The sequence below is a fragment of the Bos grunniens genome, chromosome 8 (assembly GCF_055505025.1).
Source record: "Bos grunniens cultivar Pamir isolate PY7600 chromosome 8, Bosgru_T2T1.0, whole genome shotgun sequence".
Taxonomy (NCBI): Eukaryota; Metazoa; Chordata; class Mammalia; order Artiodactyla; family Bovidae; genus Bos; species Bos grunniens.
This window is the reverse complement of record NC_141172.1, coordinates 6,551,512-6,576,245: the sequence shown is the minus strand read 5'-3', so window position 1 is coordinate 6,576,245 and position 24,734 is coordinate 6,551,512. Positions and strand designations below refer to the sequence as shown.

Genomic DNA, 24,734 nt, shown 5'->3' with positions numbered 1-24,734 from the left:
TCCCTACGATGTCCGTCTTTAATTTAGCATAATTCTATTTATAACTTGTTTTATGACTCAAGATTCTGCATAGTGTATCTATCTCTCTCTATTGTATTTACTGTTCCTTAAAACCAGGTTGTGGAAGTTCATGTCGTCTGGCACAGATGTCTCCATTGTCGATTTCTGCTGAGTTGTGTTCCCTTTGATTTGCTGTTCAGTCCAGACCTGAAGCAACCCCCCCCCAACCCCATAGACAAAGGCTGTCATCCCTCATTCTAGAAGGCTGTTCCTCTGAGCAGTACTGCGGTTTTCCCTCGCCATGGAACGTCAATTTCCACCGCCTCCCCACCCCTCCCCCGCTAAACCTAGTTATGTAAAAAGGAGGAGAAAAGGTCAGGGAGTTAGACAGAAATCTACAAATTATTTATATTTTATACATAATAGTACATATATTATAGATAGACAAGCAGATAGACTTTAAATGCGAATTAAGCAGAAAGGCAATGGAAGATAGCAAAAGACTCAGAGAGAGAGACCCAGGGTTTTCCTCCCAGGTGTGTGACTAGATCAGTATAAGAGCTGCAGGAAAACTGTTTGTCCTTCCTGTGCCTCAGTTTCCCCAGATGTAAGATGAGGACAAGTTTTGGGTGGGGGGCGGGAGGCAACTATACCTTCCTGCATCTTCAGTGCACTTAAAGCAAGAGTGGGTCATAAGAGACGGAGCTGCAGGGAGTCTGGTGGCCGTGCTGGCAGCCTCCCTGCCCTTCTCAGGACACCCGGGCTTGCTCAGGGAAAAGATGTGTCATGTCTTAAAGGGTACGAGCCACTGGTCTGACATTACCCTGGCTTCTAGAATCTTCTCTTCCTTGAGGGGGCTCCTGCCCAGCTTGGAAGGAGGTGGGACTGGGAGGAAATGTCTCTGGCAAATGGAATTGACTTTCTCTCCCCTGGAATCCTGTGTTTCCTCTGCTCAAGTCAGAATCACGGGCTTGCTTTTCCCCAGGGAACACAAGGACTTTCCTGTGCTGTATCTTCTCACCCCCACTGCTAGGAACCAACATGCACAGCATTGTTGTGCAACCAACATTGCTATTAGAAGCCCCAGTATTTCCAGCATGTTTGGTTTTGTGGACCTGTCTCCAGATGGGCCTTTCCTTCCTCCTCAAACCCAGAGACACAGCTGGTCCTCTGAGGTCTTCAGGCTTCTTGGCTTTGCAGTGAAATGTCAGCTCTGACAGCCGGTGAGGTGGACACAGGTACTTGCTGCTGCTCCCGCTCTGCAGAGAGGAAACCTAAGAGCTCAGTCTCTCGTCTTGTCCATCCTGCTGGACATTCGTGACCATGGGCACTGAGCTCATTACTGACCACTGCCGCGGATGTTTTTCAAAATATATTGACTTTTTAAAATTAGGTTTGAGGGGCACTTGCTATATTTCCTCAGAGTCAAGGTAGACTACACAGTGGCGAATGAGGAAACTCAAGTCCGGAGACAGGAAGTAATTTTCCCAAAGAAACAGCTATAAATTTGCATCAGGTCCCCAACCACAATGCTCCTTTCCCCTCTCCTGACTGTAACCGGTAGCTCAGAGACCTTCTTTTAATTTGTGAAATTCAGATGATACTTCCCAAATCACCATGTTTTATGTAAGTTTCTGGGGAAGAGAAAAAAAAGTCTGTTTTCTCCGTTGCTGCAGTCAATATGAACAACAGACATAGACACAAAGCCCTTCTCCAAACCGGGCTGTCTGTAAACAAAGTTAAGAGTGTAGGGTTTGGAATAAAAAATGAGCTGATGTCTTGTTTACCTATATTTTGAAGGACGAGGAGGAACAGTGAGAGTAAGAAATAGCAGAATTGCAATCTATAAATTTACTAAGTTTCTTGCCAGAACAGATTTTTCTAAATAATGGGAGTGGTCTGTGCACCCACCCGGTCACCCCATCTTTCCTTCAGCCATGTCAGCTTTCCTGGAGGTCTTCCACACCCATAGCATCTCATCTCCCTAGAACATGCCGTTGTTTCTTTTAGCTGTTTCAGGAAGCCACGGTTTTTCATCCAGGCAAGTATTCATAATTCTTACTATAAATCTCTTGTTTTCTTCTTTCCATTATGCACCTCTCTGCTAACTTTTATCTCAACTGAACCCCCAGAATCCAAAGCGTGGTTCCCTTGTGTAAAATGGTGGACCCAGAACTTTCCTGGGTGTCCTTCTTCTAAAAATGGTACAGGACTTCCCACCTCACCTTCCTCCTTTTGGGACCTTGGAGCTGCCTGTTTTACTTGGCTTGTTCTCCTTTGGGAAAACACTCCTTGAGCTGTGTCCTCATAAGCTTACAAGGACGTACATAGAACATTTTTATTTTAATTTTCAAGCTAAAGTCTATGACTTGCTACCAAGGCCCCTTGATTCCCTACTTGTGTCGTCACTGTGAGGAAAGTCCAGTGTTCAGCCTCCCTCTTAGCCTCTAGTTCTTACAAGTCTTTTTCTTATCAAATGGATTCATATCTTTGATTCCAATTAGATTACAGTGCCGTTTCTCTAAAGAGATCGAGGAACCTGAGCTGAAGACTTTTGATGGGATCTATTCTTTTCAGGGGCTGCCATGCCAGCCTTTGACACCCCTACCCTGGTCAGAAATGTGACACCCCCTTCCCCCACCAGGCCCTCTATCAGGCTCCAGAGAAAACTGCACACAGCCAGGGGTTCAGGAAGGACATTCAGTGTCCATCCTGGTGGTGGCTCCTCTGAGACGAAGCAGCCACAGCAGCTGCTTGTCCCTTAGACAAGTGTTCAAGTGGCTACTTGAAAGCTTAGAGGAAAAAAAAGAAACCTTAGGGGAGAGCGAGTGCCTTAGAAATGCTGGGCCTGAAAAGAGCCTTCAAAGAACACGCCCTCTAACGGCTTTATGGGAGAAGGGTACCTGGCAGTTATGGCTCTTAAGACTAATAGGCAGGATTTAAATTAAAAAAACACACCCACCTGCTTTTCAACATGGTAACAGCAGAGCTGAAGAACGTGACATTGATTTAAGGATGTTAATGCAATCAATATATCTTTAAAAAAAGTTTAATGGAGTATAATTGCTTTCCAGTGTTGTATTATTTTCTGCTGTCCAGCAAAGTGAATCAGCCATGCAGACACATATATCCCCGCATTTTTGGATTTCTTTAAACTGTTGGTGCAAAGCCACTATGGAGAACAGCATAACGGTATCTTAACAAACTAAAAATAGAGTTGCCATATGACCCAACAATCCCACTCCTGCACATAACACCCGGAGAAAACCATCATTCAAACAGATCCATGCACCCCAGTGTTCACTGCAACACTATTTACAATAGCCAAGACATGGAAACAATCTAAATGTCCAACCAATATATCTTAATGCTGCATGAACACCCCGTGTGTTTCTGGACACTGGGTTCTCTCTGTAAAATGAGAGGTTAAGTTAGAGAACTTCCAAGGGGCCTTGTTTTATACTGTGAATAGAATCAAAACATATATTTAAATACAAACGAAAATCAAATTGTCCAATGAAGTCCCCCAGTAGGCTTCAACAGCAATCAACTCTTGACCAATCTTGTTTCATCTGGCACCCCACAGCTCAAGATCACATTGGTTTTATTATGGATTTGTCATTATAATCCTTGGATTCCTGGAAGAAATGTCACCCATTTTTCTTAGGACCAAAATAGTATGACTTCCACCAGAGAAAAGTCAGGCAGGACACCGGTCCCCAGACAGCTGACCATTGCAATTGGCATTTCTCCTTCTGCACGTCATTTCCCCATGAATGCCCCCTTTTGAGGTGAGGCTGAGTAATTAGATCATTGCCACCATATCCATGCCATTACATCTTCAGGCCCCAGGCATCTCATGGAGAGCTCTGGTATTAGGCTGCAACCTGGTGCTACAGGATGGAGGGGATTTTATCTTCTTTACTGAGCTTGCATTTGCTGGAGTGAGTTGCTGTACCTTTTAGAAACTGTCTTGAGAGCCAGTTCTTCAGTTCTAAGCCTCCGCAGTCAGATTATCCTGCATCTTGCCAGCCAGCCTGCCCAGAATGGAGGCAACTCTTAAGGTTTATCTTTTGCACAGTGTTTCAAGGTCTGTTTCTTTCACTCCAGAACAAGGGCAAAGGAATAGGTTCTTCCATCTGTTTTGTTCAGTCTTCTGTAAGTTTCTCTGTGAGTGGGTTCAGATCAAAGGAGCTTCCTTCAAACCCCTAAGGAGCCAGCCATGAGTTTACAACCCTTGTCGGGACCTCAAACTCCGATGGACTTCATAATTGTCATTCCATCTGATGTAGGGGGAACATTCCTGAACCCTGAAGGGCTAGTCCTGCCCTCTAACGGAGCATGGGTCTCACTGGGGCATTTGAGCATCAGGCCTTGCTTTCCAGGACACACAGAGTTCAAGGCCACTGGGATGGGCCAGATAGTCTACAGCAAAGGACTTGCCCTAACTCTGCAATGAGCCTTGGTGCTTCCACTTTTCACTCCCTGGCTGGGTGACCATGGATGGCCTGTCCTCGGGAAAGAGAATCTGGAGAGAAGTTGCCTCCAGCCAGAGCTGAGCCTCCTTGTCCACAGAGCCTTCCAAAGGGCAAACCCTGGGCTTTCACACACTGGACGCTTGGAGCTTTGGGAGCTGAGGTCTCCTATGCTTGGGGCAGGGAGGTAGCCGAGGAGAAAGAGACTCCTTGCCTTTTGCTTAGGGCTTCCCTTGTGGCTCAGATGTTAAAGAATCTACCTGCAGTGCAGGAGACCTGGGTTCAATCCCCAGGTTGGGAAGATACCCTGGAGAAGGATATGGCAACCCACTCCAGTATTCTGCCTGGAGAATTCTATGGACAGAGGAGCCTAGTGGGCTACAGTCCATGGAGTCCCAAAGAGTTGGACACGACTGAGTGACTAACACTTTCTCACCTTTTATTTATCTTCCATCTGGCTGAATTTAGCTGCCCTTAATTTCTAGTTTGCTAAAGTCCTTATTGCCTTAACAACCACCTACCAAGCGATTAGAACCAGAGGAGAAAGCCCTTTGTGTGGTGTTCATTTTTGAGCCCACACCTGTCCTGGTCTCCCCCACGCTGCTGTGCCTGAAGAGTCCCCAGCCTTGTCCCCAAAGCACTGGGTGAGCCTCTTGCTGAGATAGAAATGTTCCCAGGCTGAGGGGAAACCCAGTACTGCTCAGGCAGGAGGACCCCCACCCCCTGAACCCCTCACCCCCAGCCCTCTGCCCAAATGTTCACTACTGACCGCTGTCTCCACCCTGCACATTTGCTCTGCTTCAGATCTGGACAACTCACCTCTCTCTGCGCCAACTCTTGTTCCAGAGACCCTCCAGCCCCCCTCATTCTCAGAGCCGTTCCTGAAGACTGTCTAGACTCTCCGTTCTCCTGCACACCTTCCCTGCCTTCAGCAGCAGCACATTCCTTCAGCCCCTCCACCGAGCTCTTTAAAACGAAAGGCAGTTGCTGTCTTCCCGTGGACAATACTGAATGTATCTTCTGTAAGTGCAGACCATGTAGAGAAGTGGCTGGGTTCATCAAAAAAAAAAAAAAAAAAGGGTTTTTGTAAAGCCTGTTTATTTTTTTAAGTCGGTTTTGAGCATTTCTATTTTATCACCCTTCACATGGTCTTGGGGAACCCAAATTGTATCAAAGTCTCATGCCAAAACAAGCCAAAAGTTGTTTTCTTTACCTTTTTCCTCCATGCACCATGATTTAAATGATTGTTTCAGTGTCATTTTAAATGTTTTCTTGTGACATGTACTGACGATAAAAATCATCTTGACAAAAAAAAAAAGATTTATACATGAATCAGAAAGTATTTATTTCAATTTTGTACCTTTCCATTTTAATACATTATAATGTATTGACTCAACTGAGATAATATAAACAGTTCATTTTAATAACATGTGTGTACGTGTGCCTTTTCCTTTGTTTACGGTGGGGGAGGGACAGAGGAGCACGGAGTGGAAAATCCTGGGTGCTTATTAGCAGCCCTGTCAGCCTCAGTGGCCTCTGACTGGACCAAAGGCTTCTCAGCAGCAGCTGGTGACCCCCGCCCCCAGAAGAGGAAGAGAGGTGACAGGGGAATTAAGGAGGTAAGTGGGTGGGCCCTCTGGGCATCACTGCCTCCTAACACCACCACCCCACCCCCGCAATACCACTCAGGTAGGAAAAAAACCCTGGACCCCAAACTACTGACTCTTGGAATCTGAATGGAGGCTGGCAACCAAAGGTTAGGATAGGGGCCACGTAGGGGAAAATCCCAGGTAGATGCAAGGCGCGGAAGCTAGAGAGAAAACTCAGTGTTAAAAATTGGGCATGGTGGGTGGGACCTCCATGGTGATCCAGTAGCTTCTACTCGGCTCTCCCAGTGCAGGGGTCCGAGTTCAATCCCTGGTCAGGGAGCTAGATCCCACATGCCACACTAAGACCCAGTGCGGCCAAATAAATAAATGAATATTTTAGGAACTGGGGATGAGGGCGGGGAGAGACAGAAAAGTTCTAGGTTGTATTTTCCAAAGAAACACTTTCCCCCTAATACTTTATGCTAGAAATTCTGCCAGTGAATCCCTGGGACAAGCTGCTTTCATCAGAAACCCACTGACAACCAGCAAAAAGGTTTCTCATCGCTCCAATAGGACACGTGCTTTTTAAAATTTTTTATTTCTTTATCTTTTAAAGTTGCTTACATAAACTTATTTTTATTCACTTTTTGGCCTTGCTGCGTGGCATGCAGGATCTTAGTTCTAAGACAAGGGATTGAACCCGTGCCCCCTACAGTGGAAGGGGCCACCAGAGAAGTCCCATGACCAGTTCTTACAGTTGTCCTAGGATCAGGGCAGCATCTGACACAGCAGTCCTCATCCTGGGCTCTTTCCTGGAGGGTGGGGGTAGGTGGAAGGAAAGAGGCAGAACCTGGGCTGAGAGGGAGGGGGCATCCCACACAGTGGCACCTGTGGGCTTGTCTGGATTTAACTGTCCCAAGCAGATCTGACCAATGGGGTATTCCACCAGCCTCATGACAATGTTCATCTCTACTCGTGTCTGCTTGTTTGGACATGTTCCACTTTTTAACAGCATCATCCGGGAGGAAAAAGGAACATGGCTGGAAGGGCATCCATCAGCCCTTTCTTCCCCACGGAAGTGTAGCCCCATGTGGAACTCCTCCGAGGGAGGGAGTGAGGTTCCATCAAGTGGGGATGTGTCACACACCAGAGCCTCCACGCCCCCACTCTCTCCACTCCCTCCCCTGACTCCTCCCAACATTCTAAATTGGTAACACTATACCTGCCCTTCAGGGGCACCTCCCCTCAGGTCCCTGGGACTCAAGCTTCGCCTTAACCCATAAAGAGAGCTCATCAGAAGAAGACTTCTCCAGAGGTGAGTCAGGGTCCCTGCTCTCTCTTTAGCTTCTTCTCTGGTCTGGGTCTGGTCTGATCACCTCTGCCCCCAGATTTCTGTCCGTGGATTTGACTCATGGTCCCTCAAAGACCTTCCGTGCCACAGGAAGGGAGCGCTCACCCCCAGCACTGGGAGTGGCTTTTCTCATCCTCCCTGCCCCAAGCTGGGAGGAGTGAAGAGGAAACCCACGTGGCTTGGGTCCCCCCGCAGCACTTTGGCTTCTGGACCTCAGAGAGTAGAGCTTTGGTCACTGCCTTGGCCCCCTGGCACTCTCCATGCTGAGAAGAGGTTTTCTGTCCGGTGGGGAGTGGGGGCAGGAAACATTTACTCAAATAAACACATTCCTCCCTGAGTGACTTGTTGAGGAGGGCAGACCCACATACCAGCCGCTCCCTGGATAGACGCCATGCCTGGGAGCACACACACGCCATGGCACTTTCAGGAAGAGAAGATCCTCCCCTGCCCATCCCCACTTCCCAGGCATAGTGAAGCTCTCAGTGGGCATAGAAAGACATTTCAAGGAAGGGAGGCCCCAGAATCTGCAGTAAACACTGCCCTGGGAAGCCCTTGTCCTTCAAAACTGTGTCTCCGATCCCCTCAACACCCCTCACCTTCTTGGATATGAAGCATGGAGCACCGACCTAACTCGGTGTTGAATTTTCAGACCAGACTGCCTGGGGCAGCTCACAGCCAGTGGGAGCTGATCTCAGATTTGTTGTTCTTCGGTCACTAAGTGTTATCTGACTCTGCAACCCCATGGACGGCGGCATGCCAGTCTCCTCTGTCCCCCACTATCTCCCCGAGTTTGCTCATGTCCATTGAGTCGGTGATGCTCTTGAACCATTTCATCCTCTGCTGCCGCCTCCTTCCTCTTTTGCCTTCAGTCTTTCCCAGCATGAGGGTCTTTTCCAAAGAGTTGGCTCTCAGACACAAAGCCTTCAGAGGTTCTGTTTAAAGGATGCGTGGATCAAAGTTCAGGAAAAAATGTAGAAAATGTGGCATCTTATACCACAGGATAAAACCTTCAGAATTAACAAGCCCTACAGCAACTGTTGCCGTGAGCCTTGGGATCTAAACCGGCCAGTTCCCTGACCTCATATTAGGTAAAATGCCCACCCCATTACCCACTCTGTAACATAATGCCACCCTTCCAGTAGGAATATTCTCTCTCTTGAGCCTCTAAAAACTGGCTGCTGCTGCTAAGTCACTTCTGTCGTGTCCAACTCTGTGCGACCCCATAGATGGCAGCCCACTAGGCTCCCCCATCCCCGGGATTCTCCAGGCAAGAATACTGGAGTGGGTTGCCATTTCCTTCTCCAATGCCTGAAAGTGAAAAGTCAAAGTGAAGTTGCTCAGTCATGTCCAACTCTTAGTGACCCCATTGACAGCAGCCTACCAGGCTCCTCCGTCCATGGGATTTTCCAGGCAAGAGTACTGGAGTAGGGAGCCATTGCCTTCTCCAAAAACTGGCTGCTGCTGCTAAGTCGCTTCAGTCATGTCCGACTCTGTGTGACCCCATAGACGGCAGCCCACCAGGCTCCCCCGTCCCTGGGATTCTCCAGGCAAGAACACTGGAGTGGGTTGCCATTTCCTTCTCCAATGCATGAAAGTGAAAAGTGAAAAGTGAAATTGAAGTCGCTCAGTCATGTCTGACTCTTCACGACCCCATGGACTGCAGCCCATCAGGCTTCTCCATCCATGGGATTTTCCAGGCAAGAGTACTAGAGTGGGCTACTAGCCCACAAAAGGAGTCAGCTCTATCTTGAGCCAGTCCACTGTTCTGACAGTGTCTCCCTCTCTAATAAACTTTATTCTTCTCTCATTCTGCCTCATGTCTGGACATTCTTTTCCAATCCGCACACAGACCCCAACAGGCACTTCTGGATCTAAAAAAGCATTTCACCTTCAAGTGAGTCCATCAGTCACGTGCTCATTGAGTAGCTGCCAGGAGCCAGGTGCCACGCTGGGTGCTGGGGAGACGGGGAGAATGAAGCAGACCCCATCCCACCGGGTGCAGCCTGGGATCAAGCCCTCGCGGGACTGGCTACTGGAAGTCCTGAGCAACTGCTGCCTGGAGCGTGTAACAACCCCCTACCTCCCACCCCAAGATACTCATTTATCATCTGAAATTGGAGGGGCATCTCTCTGGGGCAGTTTGGGCCTGAAGACATCGTACATTTACGACTACATGGTGTGCTGGGCAGGAAGGAAGACCCTGCCCTTGGAGTGACTTGTCTCCACCACAGAGGCATTTCCAAAGTTTTTTCAGCAGCCTGAAACCTGTCTGGACCCACCCATTTGGGTCGCAGCATTATTTCTTTGTCAGATTGGGTAAATTCTGTCTGTAGCTGGCATAGTCCATCACTGTGGTTCTCTGCTGTGCTCTTTTGGAAAAAAAATTTTTTTAAGGGTTTCTGTAGCTCAGAAGGGCATTTGTCTTAGTCCATTCAGGCTGCTGTAATAAAATACCAGAGAGGGGGTGGCTTATAAACTACAGAAATTTATTTCTTACTGTTGTGGAGGCTGGGGATTCCAAGATCATGGTGCCAGCAAATTCGATGTGAGGGACCTCTTTCTGGCTCATAGATAGCCACATTATCTCTGTGTTCTCAAGCTGAGGAAGGGAAAACGGCTCCACCCTTCCTGATCTAATCAACCCCAGAGGCCCCCATTGCCAATTACATTGGGAGTTAGGCTTGCAACATACAAATTCTAGGGGAGCACAAACATTCAGTCTATAGCAGCATTCTTACTTGGGGGCATCCTCCACTCTTATCTCCCTTCTTCCCTCTCCCACCTTCTCTGGAGGTGGGGGAAAAGACTATTTTATGTCCCCTCCATGGGACTGCCCTGGTGGTACAATGGCTGACCTCGGGCTCCCAATGCAGAGGGCCCAGGTTCAACCCCTGGTCAGGGAACTAGATCCCACATGCAGCAACTAAGACCCGGTGCAGCCAAATAAATAAATAAACATTAAAAAAAAAAAAGAATTTGCTTCCATGATGGACAGAAACTAGATATTTAGTGGTGAGCAAGCTGTAGAGTACACAGAAGTAAAGTATGATGTTTTCCACATAAAACTTATAGAATGTTATAAACCAACGTCCCCCCTATAAAAAATAAATTAAAAAAAAGACTATCAGAGGTCCTTTCCACACACTAAGATACCCAGCACGGGTGCTAATGAAGAGATTCCAGAGTCAGGGAGACATGGCACTTGCTGGCTGATAAACTTTTCTCCAACTCTAAGATTCTAAAATGCCTTTTTCCCCTTACCTTAGACCGTGGGTCACAAACTCTTTGATAACATGTAATCAATGTTGGCAAATATTTTAGGCTTTGCTGGCCATACAGTCTCAGTTCCAGCTACGTAACTCTGCTAATACACAGTACAGAAGCCGCCAGAGAGCCATACAAAGAGGTGCTGACTTGAGCCACATGGATGAACCTTGAAAATGATGCTAAGTGAAAAAGAGCCAGGCACAAAAGCCTGCATATTCTATGGTTCAGTTTACACAAAACATCCAGAATAAGCAAATCAATAGAGGCATGAAGTTTATGAGCGGTTTCCAGGGGCTGGTGGGATGGAGAAGGGGTAGGTGATTGCTGAAGAGCATGGAGTTTCTTTTGAGGATGGCAAAAATGATCTAAAATTAAGTAATTCTGACAGTCGCACAACTCTGAACATACGAAAAATCACTGAATTGTAAAGTTTAAAAGGGTGAATCTTGTGGTATGTGGGCTATATCTCAGCAAAGCTAGTTTTTTTTTTTTTTTTAAAACAGCCATAAAAAACATGTAGATAAGTGGGTGTGACTTTGTTCCAATGAAACTTTATTTACAAAATCAGGCTAGATGTGTCCCCTGGGCTGTAGTTTGTTGAGCCCTGCATAGCCAGGGCTGTGCCTCGTTTATCATTAATCTCCAGGACTACTACAATAGTGGTCAGATAAGTAAGAACCCAATAAATGTTTGCTGAATGAAAAAAATAAAAAAAGAATTGCCCTCTATAAGAGTGGGCAGAGGGCAGGATGATGTCCAGACTTTAAGACAGAGATGGAGCCAAGAAAATGCAGGCCACTCATAATTATGCAAATATGAGTCTCTGGTGAGATATACATCAGTGCCCTAATTTTTAAATTCTAATGCAGTGAATGTTTTGATTTAGATAGATCAAGATACCTTGATCATCTCGAGAGATGTATAAATACATGCAGATAAAGGTATTAACATCACAAGATTGTTTTAGACTGTTTTCCCATCTGGTTTGGTCCTGTAATTGCATGGGAAGATACAGTTCTTGAAATTCTACCTGAAAATACATCACAGTCTCTCTAGGTTTGCAGCAGCCTGCAAGGTGCTTACTTCCAAAGCCAAGTTCAGATTGTTACAGTGTCTGCATGGTATCCATAAATGTTAAGTCAACATTTTAGGGTGGTGATTGAGGGGAGAGGGTTACCAAACCTGGTTAGTTATCAGAGTGATCTGGAGAGTTTCTCAAAATTTTTATTCCTTGGACTTTCCTGGTGGTTCAGTGGTTGGGGCACTGCGTTCCCACTGCAGAGGGCACAGGTTTGATCCCTAGTCAAGGAACTAAGTTCATGCATGCTGCCTGGTGTGGCCAAAAAATAGAAAATAAAAGTAAAAATCAAAAGTCTTACTCCATGCTCTGCCTTTAGAGATTATGATGGCACAGCTCTCCAATGGGACTGGAAAGCCATATTTTTCAAAAGTTTTTCAGATGCCTTTGAGGACTACCCCCAGATCTCACGTTAGAATCTTAATGACCTGTTCTACTGAACGTGTACCCCGTGTGAGGGGCCTCAGCCTTGTCCAGGAACAGGTTAGAAACAGCAGCTCTGCATTTTCACCAGCTCCCCAGACAATTGGCAGGAAAATGTGAGAAGCACTGGTGTAGGGTTTCAACAGACCTGGGAAGTCTTTGGGAGACCATGACGGTCCCACTGTTGGCTGGTCAGGAAAGACTGTGGAGAAGTCCCACTGTTAAGATGGTCAGAAAGGCAGAGTGGACCACAGCTTCTATTCGACCAACACAGAAGAAGAGGAAATGAGAGAAAGGCAGAGAGGATACAGCCAATGGAACACAGGTGCTCTGTCTCCCCAGGATTATAAAAAATGAAATACCGACTTTATTTTGGCACATTTTTGCTGTAACTTTTAGAGCTGGCCTTCACACTGGAGAGTTATCTTCAGTACTCATTGAGGGCATCTGCAGAGCATGTTCACACTGTCTATTTAGAGCTTTTAGTTGAGGCTGTGCTGTGTGCTTAGTCACTCAGTCATGTCTGATTCTGTGACCCCATGGGCTGCAGCCCAACAGGCTCCTCTGTCATGGGGATTTTCCAGGCAAGAATACTGGAGTGGATTGCCATGCCTTCCTCTAGGGGATCTTCCCAACCCAGGGATCAAACCCAGGTCTCCCGCATTGCAGGCGGATTACTCACCATCTGAGCCACCAGGGAAGCCCCAGTCAAGGCTGTTTAATGCCAAAGAAAGCCCTAGGAATCCTGGAGATTGAGCCTGAAGTCAGCATTTCTTACAACCCACTGTGGGAAAGTCACCTGGGGTCCCCAGGCCTTGGTTTCCTCATCTGTAAAACATCTGTGGCTCCCAGTCTCATTTGATCCTACCTCCTGTTTTGAAATAAACATTGGTAACATCTTTGTGGTTCTAAAATGAAAATCATAGCTATAACCACCTACAGACATAACGGTTTCCTTCTCCCCATCACACCAGAACCAGAGCTCTAGGGACAGCCCTGTGCCCAGAGCCACTGAAATTATGCACACTGGCCAGATCCTAAGCCCGCTTCCCCTAACTCACTTGTTGCTTTTCCATGGAAACCACGATGAAGACTAGCCCTCATTTTCTCCTTGCTCCTCTGCCTACTAGCCCACCCTGATGCTTCCCTGTGTGCCCCTCCCCCACGCCGTGCTGTGCCCCTCCTCTTGGGCACTGTGAGTAACAATCAATTCAATGGCATTCATCTCTGGGCCTGTTGGCCTTCCTATACCTCAAAGTTTGTATTAATACACTGTATTTTTAAAACAGAACTCTATTGTGAGACATTAGGAAATGGTTTATTGCCCTGACTTACAATGACTAAGCTTAGATTTAAGAAAAGTCAAAGATAATAATTCCCAGGCAGTCTTGAGATTAGGACTTGGCATTCTTACTGCCAGGGCTTGGGTTCAACCTCTAGTCAGAGAACTAAAATCCTACAGGCCTCGCAGAGTGGTAAAAAAAAAAAAAAAAATCAAAGATTAGGAGCCATTTCCTAGAAAGACAGAGAATGAGAAAGCTGAACAGTTAGACAAAGGGATAATAGTTAGTGCTAAGTATTAACAGAGCTGATTTATTTGAACATGGCTGGAGAAAGAAGAAAATATCTTAAGTAGGGATAAGATGTTGAGCTAGATCATAAATTGCAGAGGAAAATAAGAAAGGAGGATGATTTGCAAATCATCCAGGCCTTATGTGTAAGTACAACATCAAAATAATTCCTTGTAGTGACATGGGATGTGGAAGGGATGAAATATCACAGAAAAGGCATCCCAAATCTTGAAATCCCATCACTGGATGAACCAGATGTTCTAACTCACAATGTCTGGCAGGATGCTGGAAAGTCTCATGGGGCCTGGGTAAACTCTTCCTGAGTGACCTGTCCTGGGCATGGTAAACATCCAGTGTCCTGAACTTCCAGCATCTCCAATCACATGACAGCAAAAACTCCCTCCATGGATTTTCAAGATGCCCACCTTGTGAATCCACTAAATTGGATAACCCCGAGCTACTCCCAGAACCAGCTTGCTTCAGTTCTGTGGCTCCAAGATGGCCAGGGCGTCAGAGATGAGGTATATTGCTAATGTTCTTTAAAGTCTGAGAGTTCCTATTGCTGGACAAAAGGCCATTGCCATGAACTGGCCAGAACATGTTAAGACACAAAAGCAACAAAAATAGAAGGAAAGAGAGACAAGCCAAGCCACAGTGATTCTTTGAGAGCAAATCACAACCTTTAAGTGAACATCAAAAATGACCACAATTGTGCAAGTATATAGTTTTAGAAGCACGGTTTGGGGTAGGCACTCTTCAAGGCCCCAGGCTCTCAGTTGTGTAGGTGGTAGCAAGTCAGTCCGTGGTGGGTAAGGGCTCAGGCTCTGGAATGAGACAAAACTAGTTTCAACCATACGTTTACCAGTTGTTAGCTGTGTTGTTGCTGCTGCTGCTGCTAAGTCACTTCAGTCGTGTCCGACTCTGTGCGACCCCATAGACGGCAGCCCACCAGGCTCCCTCGTACCTGGGATTCTCCAGGCAAGAATATTGGAGTAGGTTGCCATTTCCTTCTCCAATGCTCGAAAGTGAAAAGTGAAAGTGAAGTCGCTCAGTCGTGTTCGACTCTTAGTGACCCCATGGACTGCAGCCTACCAGGCTCCTCTGTCCATGGGATTTTCCAGGCAAGAGTACTGGAGTGGGGTGCCATTGCCTTCTCCGGTTAGCTGTGTTAGTGGTGGTTAATTTGCATGGCCTCTCTGAATTAGTTCTATAATTGGTAAAATTGAAATCAGATGCCTAATTTACAATCAGTTGTAAGGAGGAGATAATAGAGGTAAAAGCTGTAGCCAGAGCAGGGCACTTAATAAGCAATGTAAAGATATTATTGTTCAGTCGCTAAGTCTTGTTGGATTCTTTGCCACAGGCTCTTCTGTCCTCCACTATCTCCTGGAGTTTGTGCAAATTCATGTTCATTGAGTCGGTGATGCTATCTAACCATCTCATCCTCTGCACCCACTTCTCCTTTTGCCTTCAATCTTTCCCAGCATCAGGGTCTTTTCCAGTGAGTCTACTTTTCGCAACAGGTTTAAGCTGTTAACTTTAAAATTTATACAGGATGACACCACCCCTATGGCAGAAAGTGAAGAGGAACTAAAAAGCCTCTTGATGAAGGTGAAAGAGGAGAGTTAAAAAGTTGGCTTAAAACTCAACATTCAGAAAATGAAGATCATGGCATCTGGTCCCATCACTTCATGGGAAATAGATGGGGAAACAGTAGAAACAGTGTCAGACTTTATTATTTGGGGCTCCAAAATCACTGCAGATGGTGACTGCAGCCATGAAATTAAAAGACGCTTACTCCTTGGAAGGAAAGTTATGACCAACCTAGATAGCATATTGAAAAGCAGAGACATTACTTTGCCAACAAAGGTCCATCTAGTCAAGGCTATGGTTTTTCCTGTGGTCATGTATGGATGTGAGAGTTGGACTGTGAAGAAAGCTGACTGCCGAAGAATTGCTGCTTTTGAACTGTGATGTTGGAGAAGACTCTTGAGAGTCCCTTGGACTGCAAGGAGATCCAACCAGTCCATTCTGAAGGAGATCAGCCCTGGGATTTCTTTGGAAGGAATGATGCTAAAGCTGAAATTCCAGTACTTTGGCCACCTCATGCAAAGAGTTGACTCATTGGAAAAGACTCTGATGCTGGGAGGGATTGGGGGCAGGAGGAGAAGGGGACGACAGAGGATGAGATGGCTGGATGGCATCACTGACTTGATGGACGTGGGTCTGAGTGAATTCTGGGAGTTAGTGATGGACAGGGAAGCCTGGCGTGCTGCGATTCACGGGGTCGCAAAGAGTTGGACCCAACTGAGCGACAGTACTGAACTCAACTGAACTGATCTATTTTCAAACTTTCCACCAGAGGGCGTGCCAAACACTGTCCTGCAGCTTGAAAAAACTGCTGTCCTGTCTTGCTCCCAAATTCTCAAGTTATAAAACATGCTCTAAAAATCCTCAGCACTGATATCTGAGAAATGTGATGTAGTGACTTTCCATTCATTTCCCCTCCCCCACTGAGAGGTCCTATACCTAAAATAAAAGCGCTCAACTGGAGACTGTTCATTTAATTTAAGTCAGATGTGCAATCTCACAGCCCTGAGGCTGCCTTTTAAAATCAGCTGCAAAGGGAAAAGCTGGGGAGCAGCCTTTTCTGGTACAAGCAGCAAGGGATGCTCTGTGGAGAATTCAACACAATAATACAGACTAAAATCACTTCATTTTTTTTAGATCACCCTGTGCCAGTAATTCCAAATAATGTCAGTGATAAAATCCTCCTCCTTCCACACACACACACACACAAATCTCTCATTGTTTCAAGTTCTAAACAACTTCTGGCAGGTAAGATGGTGCTTTATTAGTACATATGTAAGCTTCAACATGATACATTTCCTTCTTTATCCGTTAATGACTGTATTCTATCTGAAAGTTTATCCAGAGAACTCCCTGCTGTGCTGAAGTTCCTGCTCGGTGGGTTCAGCTTCATGCATTTTCAGTCCAGGGTAAGTTCTATTTGATACAGAAAGGTTGAAAGCTTGTGGGGGAGGGGTAGGGAGGGCGGACGGGCTTTTGTTTTTTGTTTTTTGGCCACACCATGCGCCTGGGTGATCAGGGATGGTACTCGGTCCCTCTGAAGTAGAAGGACAGAGTCTTAACCACTGGATGTCCCCCGGAGCTTGGGGTTTAATTATTGAGCAGTAACTGTTTCCAACACCTGTTTTAATAGCCAATTCAAAATAACCCATGATAACACAGGGATTGCACAAAAGCATGGCCTTGAGTTATTTTGTCATTCTACATGATACCGTAAACTTGGAGGTTTTGATTGTAAAATTTAAAACAGTTCCAGCTATAAAATAAACAAGTCCTGTAAGGTATAACATGGTGACTATAGTTAATAATACTGTTTTGTATGCTTGAAGGTGGCTGAGAGAGTAGATCTTAAAAGTTCTCCTCACAAGAAAAAAAAAAAAAAAGGTAACCATGCATGGTAATGGATGGTAGCTAAATTCATCCTGGTGATTGTCTCATAGTATAGCTGTGTGTGCTGTCCAACCCTCTGTGACCCCATGGCCTACAGCCTGCCGGGCTCCTCTGTCCATGGCATTTCCCAGGAAAGGATATGGGAACAGGTTGCCATTTCCTCCTCCGGGGAATCTTCCTGAGCCAGGGATCCAATCCCAGTCTCTTGTGTCTCAGACGCAGGAGGATTCTTCACCACTGCGCCACCTGAGAAGCGCAGACTACAAAGTTATATTCAATTCTATCTCAACAACAACAACAACAATTTTTAAATAGTAAAATACGGAACTGTGAGATCTAATATTTTCTATTGGCAAGTGAAAATTTAGTTCATACCTGAACTCTGTTCTAAATTTGAATAATGAAATATTATATGATTATTACTAAAAGTAATTCTGTTGTATACGGACAGGGACATGTTAAAAAATGATCCACCCCAGGTGTTAATTATAATAGGTCCGCCTGGGTCTTAAATCTCAAACAATTTGCTGTCCACCTCCCGGTGTGGGGGGGATTCTCTGGTAGCTCCGCTGGTGAAGAATCTGCCTCCAGTGGAGGAGACCCAGGTTTGATTCCTGGGTCAGGAAGATCCGCTGGAGAAGGGAAGGCTACCCACTCCAGTATTATGGCCTGGAGAATTCCATGGACTGTATAGTCCGTGGGGTCACAAAGAGTCAGACATGACTGAGCAACTTTCACTTTCCCGTTTGGGAGGTGGCCAGCTGCTGACAGCCATTCAAAAATTGAAGGAAGGCTTTTCTATCAGGAAACTGGATACTGCTTTAGAGAAGCAGGGAGCAGTGCTGTCTCAGAGAAGGAGAGAAGGGTGAGAGCAGTGCCAGCCACTGATGCGTGCTCCTCCGGCCCGTGGAGACCACGTTCCCCGGGCCTAATCCTGCCCCCTTCGTTTAACGCCTATTTGGGAAGAACTCAGAGCAACTGACAAACATCAGTTCAGGCCTGGAGCTGGAAGGATCGGTCGGAGGGAAGACGAGTTGAAAGTCCCATGGTGAGTGTGTTCTGGCTACAATCCCACGCCTCTTGTGAAATCTAAATACGTGCTTCAAAAACAAGTCAAGATGTCATGCCCTGCCCTCCATTGGAACTTGGTGAGTTTTTAACCCCTCCAGAGAAACTGACCACAGTTCTGTCCCTTCTTGTTGGCATTGCTGCAAAATTTCTGCCCCTTTGCTTTGCACTGGAAGCCGCATTTCAGCCCCCGAAATGAGGGGGCATCTGGATACCACCCTGCTGAGTCTGGGATGCCAGTCCCTGGCTGCTGAGTCAACCCCATTCCCAGGTAGCTTCCCCTAGCAGCAACTATTACTGTTTACTAAGGCTGGATTTGGAGAAGGCAGTGGCACCCCACTCCAGTACTTTTGCCTGGAAAATCCATGGACAGAGGAGCCTGGTGGGCTGCAGTCCATGGGGTCGCTAGAGTCGGACACGACTGAAGCGACTTAGCAGCAGCAGCAGCAAGGCTGGATTGTTGTTTGTTGTTTAGTCGCTAAGTCATGTCTGACTCTTTGCCACCTTGTGGACTATAGCCCACCAGGCTCCTCTGTCCATGGGGATTCTCCAGGCAAGGGTTGTCATTTCCTCCTCCAGGGAATCTTTCCAACCCAGGGATTGAATCTCTGACTCCTGCTTTGGTAGGCGGATTCTTTACCACTGAGCCAACAGGGAAGCCAGTTAAGGCTGGGCCTCCATGTCTAACAGTTGTATCTGCTTTATTTTTTACTTCTCACAGTGACTTCAGTTTTGGGGTGAGGAAACTGAAGCCCAGCGTCTGACCCTCACCAGCTAATGCTGTGAAATGAACACCAGTCCCCACCTGCCCCTGGGCGGCAGACAGCCTAGGGGTATGTTTCCAGGAACCGTGTAGAAACGAGCTCCCCCCATTTTTTGTTTTTATAAACTATTTTAAATTGTAAAATGCATATAACATAGAGTTTGCAAATGCACTGTTTCCAAGTGTACAATGCTGTGGTGTTAAGTGCATTCACGTGGCTGTGCATCTGTCATCACCGTCCACCTCCAAAATCTGAGCGTGCAAAACTGAAGCCCTGTACCCATGTAACTCCCCATCCTTTCCTCCCCTCTGCCCCAAATCTTATAGGGCAGATACTGTCATTCCCCAGGTCCCAACTTCACAGAGAAGAAAACCGAGCTCCCCAGCCATTCTGACCAGTGGCAGGTGGTACCCTATTGTAGTTCTGATTTGCATTTCTCTAGTGATTATTGGCCATGAGCATCTCTTCATGTGCTTGTTGGCCATCTGTATGTCATCTTTGAAGAAATGTCTATTTAGATCTTATGCCCATTTTTTGACTGGGCTGTTTGTCTTTTGTTATCGAGTTGTATGAACTATTGGTATATTTTAGAAATTAAGCCCTGTTGGCCACATCATTTGCAAATATTGATAATTCCTCTGAATCCATACATTATCTTTTTGTTTATAATCTTACCTAGTAACCATTTGGGGAAAAACCAAAGATAGTGGGCATTCAAAAAAAAAAAAAAAAGGTTCTCAACTGCAATTAAAACTAAACTAAAAAGTAGAGGAATGGAGTTTCTAGGGCACTGAAACTATTCTGCATAATACAATAATGATGGACATATGCCCAATAAAGGACAGAAATGGTAGGGACCTAACAGAAGTAGAAGATATTAAGAAGAGGTGGCAAGAATACGCAGAAGAACTATACAAAAAAGATCTCCATGACCCAGATAACCACGATGGTATGATCACTCACCTAGAGCCAGGCATTCTGGAATGTGAAGTCAAGTGCGCCTTAGAAAGCATCACTATGAACAAAGCTAGTGGAGGTGATGGAATTCCAGTTAAGCTAATTCAAATCCCAAAAGACGATGCTGTGAAAGTGCTGCACTCAATACGCCAACAAATCTGGAAAACTCAGCAGTGGGCACAGGACTGGAAAAGGTCAGTTTTCATTCTAATCCCAAAGAAAGGCAATGCCAAAGAATGTTCAAACTATCACACAATTGTACTTATCTCACATGGTAGCAAAGTAATGCTCAAAATTCTCCAAGCCAGGCTTCAATAGTACATGAACCAAGAACTTCCAGATGTTCAAGCTGGTTTTAGAAAAGGCAGAGGAACCAGAGATCAAATTGCCAACATATAAAAAGCAAGAGAGTTCCAGAAAAACATCTACATCTGCTTTCTTGATTATGCCAAAGCCTTTGACTGTATAGATCACAACAAACTGTGGAAAATTCTTCAAGAGATGGGAATACCAGACCACCTGACCTGCCTCTTGAGAAATCTGTATGCAGGTCAGGAAGCAACAGTTAGAACTGGATATGGAACAACAGACTGGTTCCAAATTGGGAAAGGAGTACATCAAGGCTGTATATTGTCACCCTGCTTATTTAACTTATATGCAGAGTACATCATGCGAAATGCCAGGCTGGATGAAGCACAAACTGGAATCAAGATTGCTGGGAGAAATATCAATAACCTCAGATATGCAGATGACACCACCCTTATGGCAGAAAGTGAAGAACTAAAGAGCTTCTTGATAAAAGTGAAAGAGGAGAGTGAAAAAGTTGGCTTAAAACTTAACATTTAAAAAACTAAGACTGTGGCATCCTGTCCCACACTTCATGGGCAATAGATGGGGAAACAATGAAAACAGTGACAGACTTTATTTTCTTGGGCTGCAAAATCACTATGAATGGTGACTGCAGCCATGAAATTAAAAGACACTTGCTCCTTGGAAGAAAAGCTGTGACCAACCTAGACAGCATATTAAAAAGTAGAGAGTATCTAGTCAAAGCTATGGTTTTTCCAGTAGTCATGTATGGATATGAGAGTTGGACTATAAAGAAAGCTGAGCGCCAAAGAATTGATGCTTTTGAAAAATGGTGTTGGAGAAGAGTCTTGAGAGTCCCTTGCACTGCAAGGAGATCCAACCAGTCCATCCTAAAGGAAATCAGTCCTGAATACTCATTGGAAGGACTGATGCTGAAGCTGAATCTCCAATACTTTGTCTACCAGATGTGAGGAGCTGACTCATTGGAAAAGACCCTGCTGCTGGGAAAGATTGAAGGCAGGAGAAGAAGGGGATGACAGAGGATGAGATGGTTGGATGGCATCACTGACTTGATGGACATGAGTTTGAGCAAGCTTGGTGTTGGTGATGGACAGGGAGGCCTGGCGTGCTGCAGTCCATGGGGTCGCAAAGAATCAGACAAGACTGAGTGACAGAACTGAACTGACTAAAGAGTGAACACTAATGTAAACTGTGGATTTAGTTGTTAACAATGCTTCAGTATTGGTAATCAACAAATGTACCCCACTAATAAAAGATGTAAATAATAGGGGAAACTTCAGAGTCGGTGAGGATAGGATAAAAGGATTAGGAGGGAGATAAAGAGTCTATTAATTTAAAAGCAGAAACGATCAATTTATTAAGATAAAAACAAAGGTATCAAAAAACAGGAAGTGTCCATTGTCTTGACCTAATATATTTCACAGTAACCAGTCCTGAAGGTAATATTACCACTGTTAGGAATTTGCATAAAGTGGGGAGTATCCAAGACCTAAACGGAGTCTGTACAAATGTTAGCAGACTCTTAGGAGAGGCCAGAGCACACCCCAGGGGATGCGGCAGGCACAGCTCACAGCCATCACCTGTCACCGAGGAGCTCAGGGACAACAGCGAGGCTGGCAGCTCACCATCCACCACTGGATCAGCCGGGCATTGTTCATTCATTCATGCAAAGAGTGGGGTACCGCGCTCCAGGTGGACACCTTGCTCCTCACAGGCGCCGCTCTCCCCTGTGATGGCCCAGGACTGGTCCAGGACAGGTGCTGTCCCACTGCGGCAGAGAGCTCTGTCTGCAGGCTTTCGGGGCCCATCACATCTTCCTCCCAGAGTCTCTCCACGCCTTGCTCCTGATAGCCTTGTACCCAAACAGTGTTTAAAGGCCAGAGTTATTTAACCCTTTGAAACTCTTAATAAAAATAATCCATCTTCTCAGGAACGTTATTAAGCAACGTTTATGATTTTTACTTTCTTTGTGAGTGTCATGAAGTGTCATATGTGTTCATATGGCAGGAATACATAAGCCCAAACCACGTGAACATGAACTTAGTTTCTTTTTTTTTTCTTATAAATTTAAAATTTTCTCTTTGGGAAATTTCCAGATACATAGAGATTACTCCCCAGTCTCCTCAGTTGGAACTTAAGGTCTCAGGTCAATTAGGGATCTGTTGACATTAAAAAATACATAATCATGGTTATTATTAAAAACTTACAGGAAATGCAATATTGTAAACCTTATCCAGGCAGAAAAGGTGGGGTGAGTCCATTGGTTTGCATTGGTTTGCAGGATTTTACACAAAGCCGTTAGTTGTAACTCTCATGAATACTCTGGCTTGTATTTACCGTCTTAAATATACCATGTAAGTAATGATAACCTGACAAGTATAAGAAATTTAGGACATCCTATTCAGTCAAGCTTATGGTAGGTAATAAATGCATAACTAAGATGTTATATTTAAATTATATTCTACATTATAAAATCAGATGTATAACTTTTCAGAAACAAAATTCATAAATGATTAGTAGTATTAGGTGAATCTGAAATATGGATTTTTATATAACTTTCTTGTACTAAATAATATTAAAACTCTTAAAACATAAATGTGAATATAGGGTTTCTGGAACCATTATCTGGTAAGTAGTTGTTGACCAAATGCTGAATTGCATTTATTTATTCCTTGTAATTTGTCAAAAGGAACTGCTGTTATTAAACTCTTACATTTTTTTTCTTTTCTGATCCAAAATCTTTATAGAGAGAATTTGTTTAGTATTAGAAAGCAGAAGTATTTTTTATATTTTTATTAAGGATTTATTTAGACATTGTTTTAATTTTTTACTAATTAGGATAATATATACCTTTTTTACTATTTAGTTCAGTTCAGTCGCTCAGTCGTGTCTGACTCTTTGCGACCCCATGATTCACAGCACACCAGGCCTCCCTGTCCATCACCAACTCCCGGAGTTCACTCAGACTCACGTCCATCGAGTCGGTGATGCCATCCAGCCGTCTCATCCTCTGTCGTCCCCTTCTCCTCCTGCCCCCAGTCCCTCCCAGCATCAGAGTCTTTTCCAATGAGTCAACTCTTCGCATGAGATGGCCAAAGTACTGGAGTTTCAGCTTTAGCATCATTCCTTTCAAAGAAATCCCAGGGCTGATCTCCTTCAGAATGGACTGGTTGGATCTCCTTGCAGTCCAAGGGACTCTCAAGAGTCTTCTCCAACACCACAGTTCAAAAGCATCAATTCTTCGGCACTCAGCCTTCTTCACAGTCCAACTCTCACATCCATACATGACCTCTGGAAAAACCATAGCCTTGACTAGACGAACCTTTGTTGGCAAAGTAATGTCTCTGCTTTTCAATATGCTATCTAGGTTGGTCATAACTTTCCTTCCAAGGAGTAAGCGTCTTTTAATTTCATGGCTGCAGTCACCATCTGCAGTGATTTTGGAGCCCCAAATAATAAAGTCTGACACTGTTTCCACTGTTTCCCCATCTATTTCCCATGAAGTGGTGGGACCGGATGCCATGATCTTCGTTTTCTGACTGTTGAGCTTTAAGCCAACGTTTTCACTCTCCACTTTCATTTTCAGCAAGAGGCTTTTTAGTTCCTCTTCACTTTCTGCCATAAGGGTGGTGTCATCTGCATATCTGAGGTTATTGATATTTCTCCCGGCAATCTTGATTCCAGCTTGTGCTTCTTCCAGTCCAGCATTTCTCATGATGTACTCTGCATATAAGTTAAATAAGCAGGGTGACAATATACAGCCTTGACGTACTCCTTTTCCTATTTGGAACCAGTCTATTGTTCCATATCCAGTTCTAACTGTTGCTTCCTGACCTGCATACAGATTTCTCAAAAGGCGGATCAGGTGGTCTGGTATTCCCATCTCTTTCAGAATTTTCCACAGTTTATTGTGATCCACACAGTCAAAGGCTTTGGCATAGTCAATAAAGCAGAAATAGATGTTTTTCTGGAACTCTCTTGCTTTTTTCCATGATCCAGCGGATGTTGGCAATTTGGTCTCTGGTTCCTCTGCCTTTTCTAAAACCAGCTTGAACAGTAGGAAGTTCACGGTTCACGTATCGCTGAAGCCTGGCTTGGAGAATTTTGAGCATTACTTTACTAGCGTGTGCTGCTGCTAAGTCACCTCAGTCGTGTCCACCAGGCTGCCCCATCCCTGGGATTCTCCAGGCAAGACCACTGGAGTGGGTTGCCATTTCCTTTTCCAATGCACGAAAGTAAAAAGCGAAAGTGAAGTTGCTCAGTCGTGTCCAACTTAGTGACCCCATGGACTGCAGCCTACCAGGCTCCTCCGTCCATGGGATTTTCCAGGCAAGAGTACTGGAGTGGGGTGCCATTGCCTTCTCCGTACTAGTATGTGAGA

General features: G+C 45.3%; 1 protein-coding gene and 1 long non-coding RNA gene across 5 annotated transcripts in view; both read left to right on the top strand.

Moving 5' to 3' along the window:
* The window catches only part of XKR6 (XK related 6), a 309,158-nt gene extending 303,256 nt beyond the window's left edge, over positions 1-5,902 (top strand). For all 3 annotated transcript variants that reach the window (XM_086414222.1, XM_086414220.1, XM_086414221.1), the window contains one exon: positions 5,280-5,902. In XM_086414222.1, coding sequence (XP_086270348.1) covers positions 5,280-5,371 — 92 coding nt within the window. In that variant the 3' untranslated portion in view covers positions 5,372-5,902. The remainder of the gene's footprint in view (positions 1-5,279) is intronic.
* Positions 5,903-16,336: 10,434 nt separating this feature from the next.
* Positions 16,337-19,252, top strand: LOC147366606 (uncharacterized). 2 transcript variants are annotated; one of them, XR_015168865.1, is made up of 4 exons: positions 16,337-16,592; positions 16,681-16,753; positions 18,201-18,282; positions 19,024-19,252. It is a non-coding gene; the product is annotated as an uncharacterized LOC147366606 (long non-coding RNA). The 2 variants fall into 2 exon arrangements; XR_015168864.1 differs by having other exon boundaries at positions 18,201-18,382.
* The last annotated feature ends 5,482 nt before the right edge of the window (positions 19,253-24,734 follow it).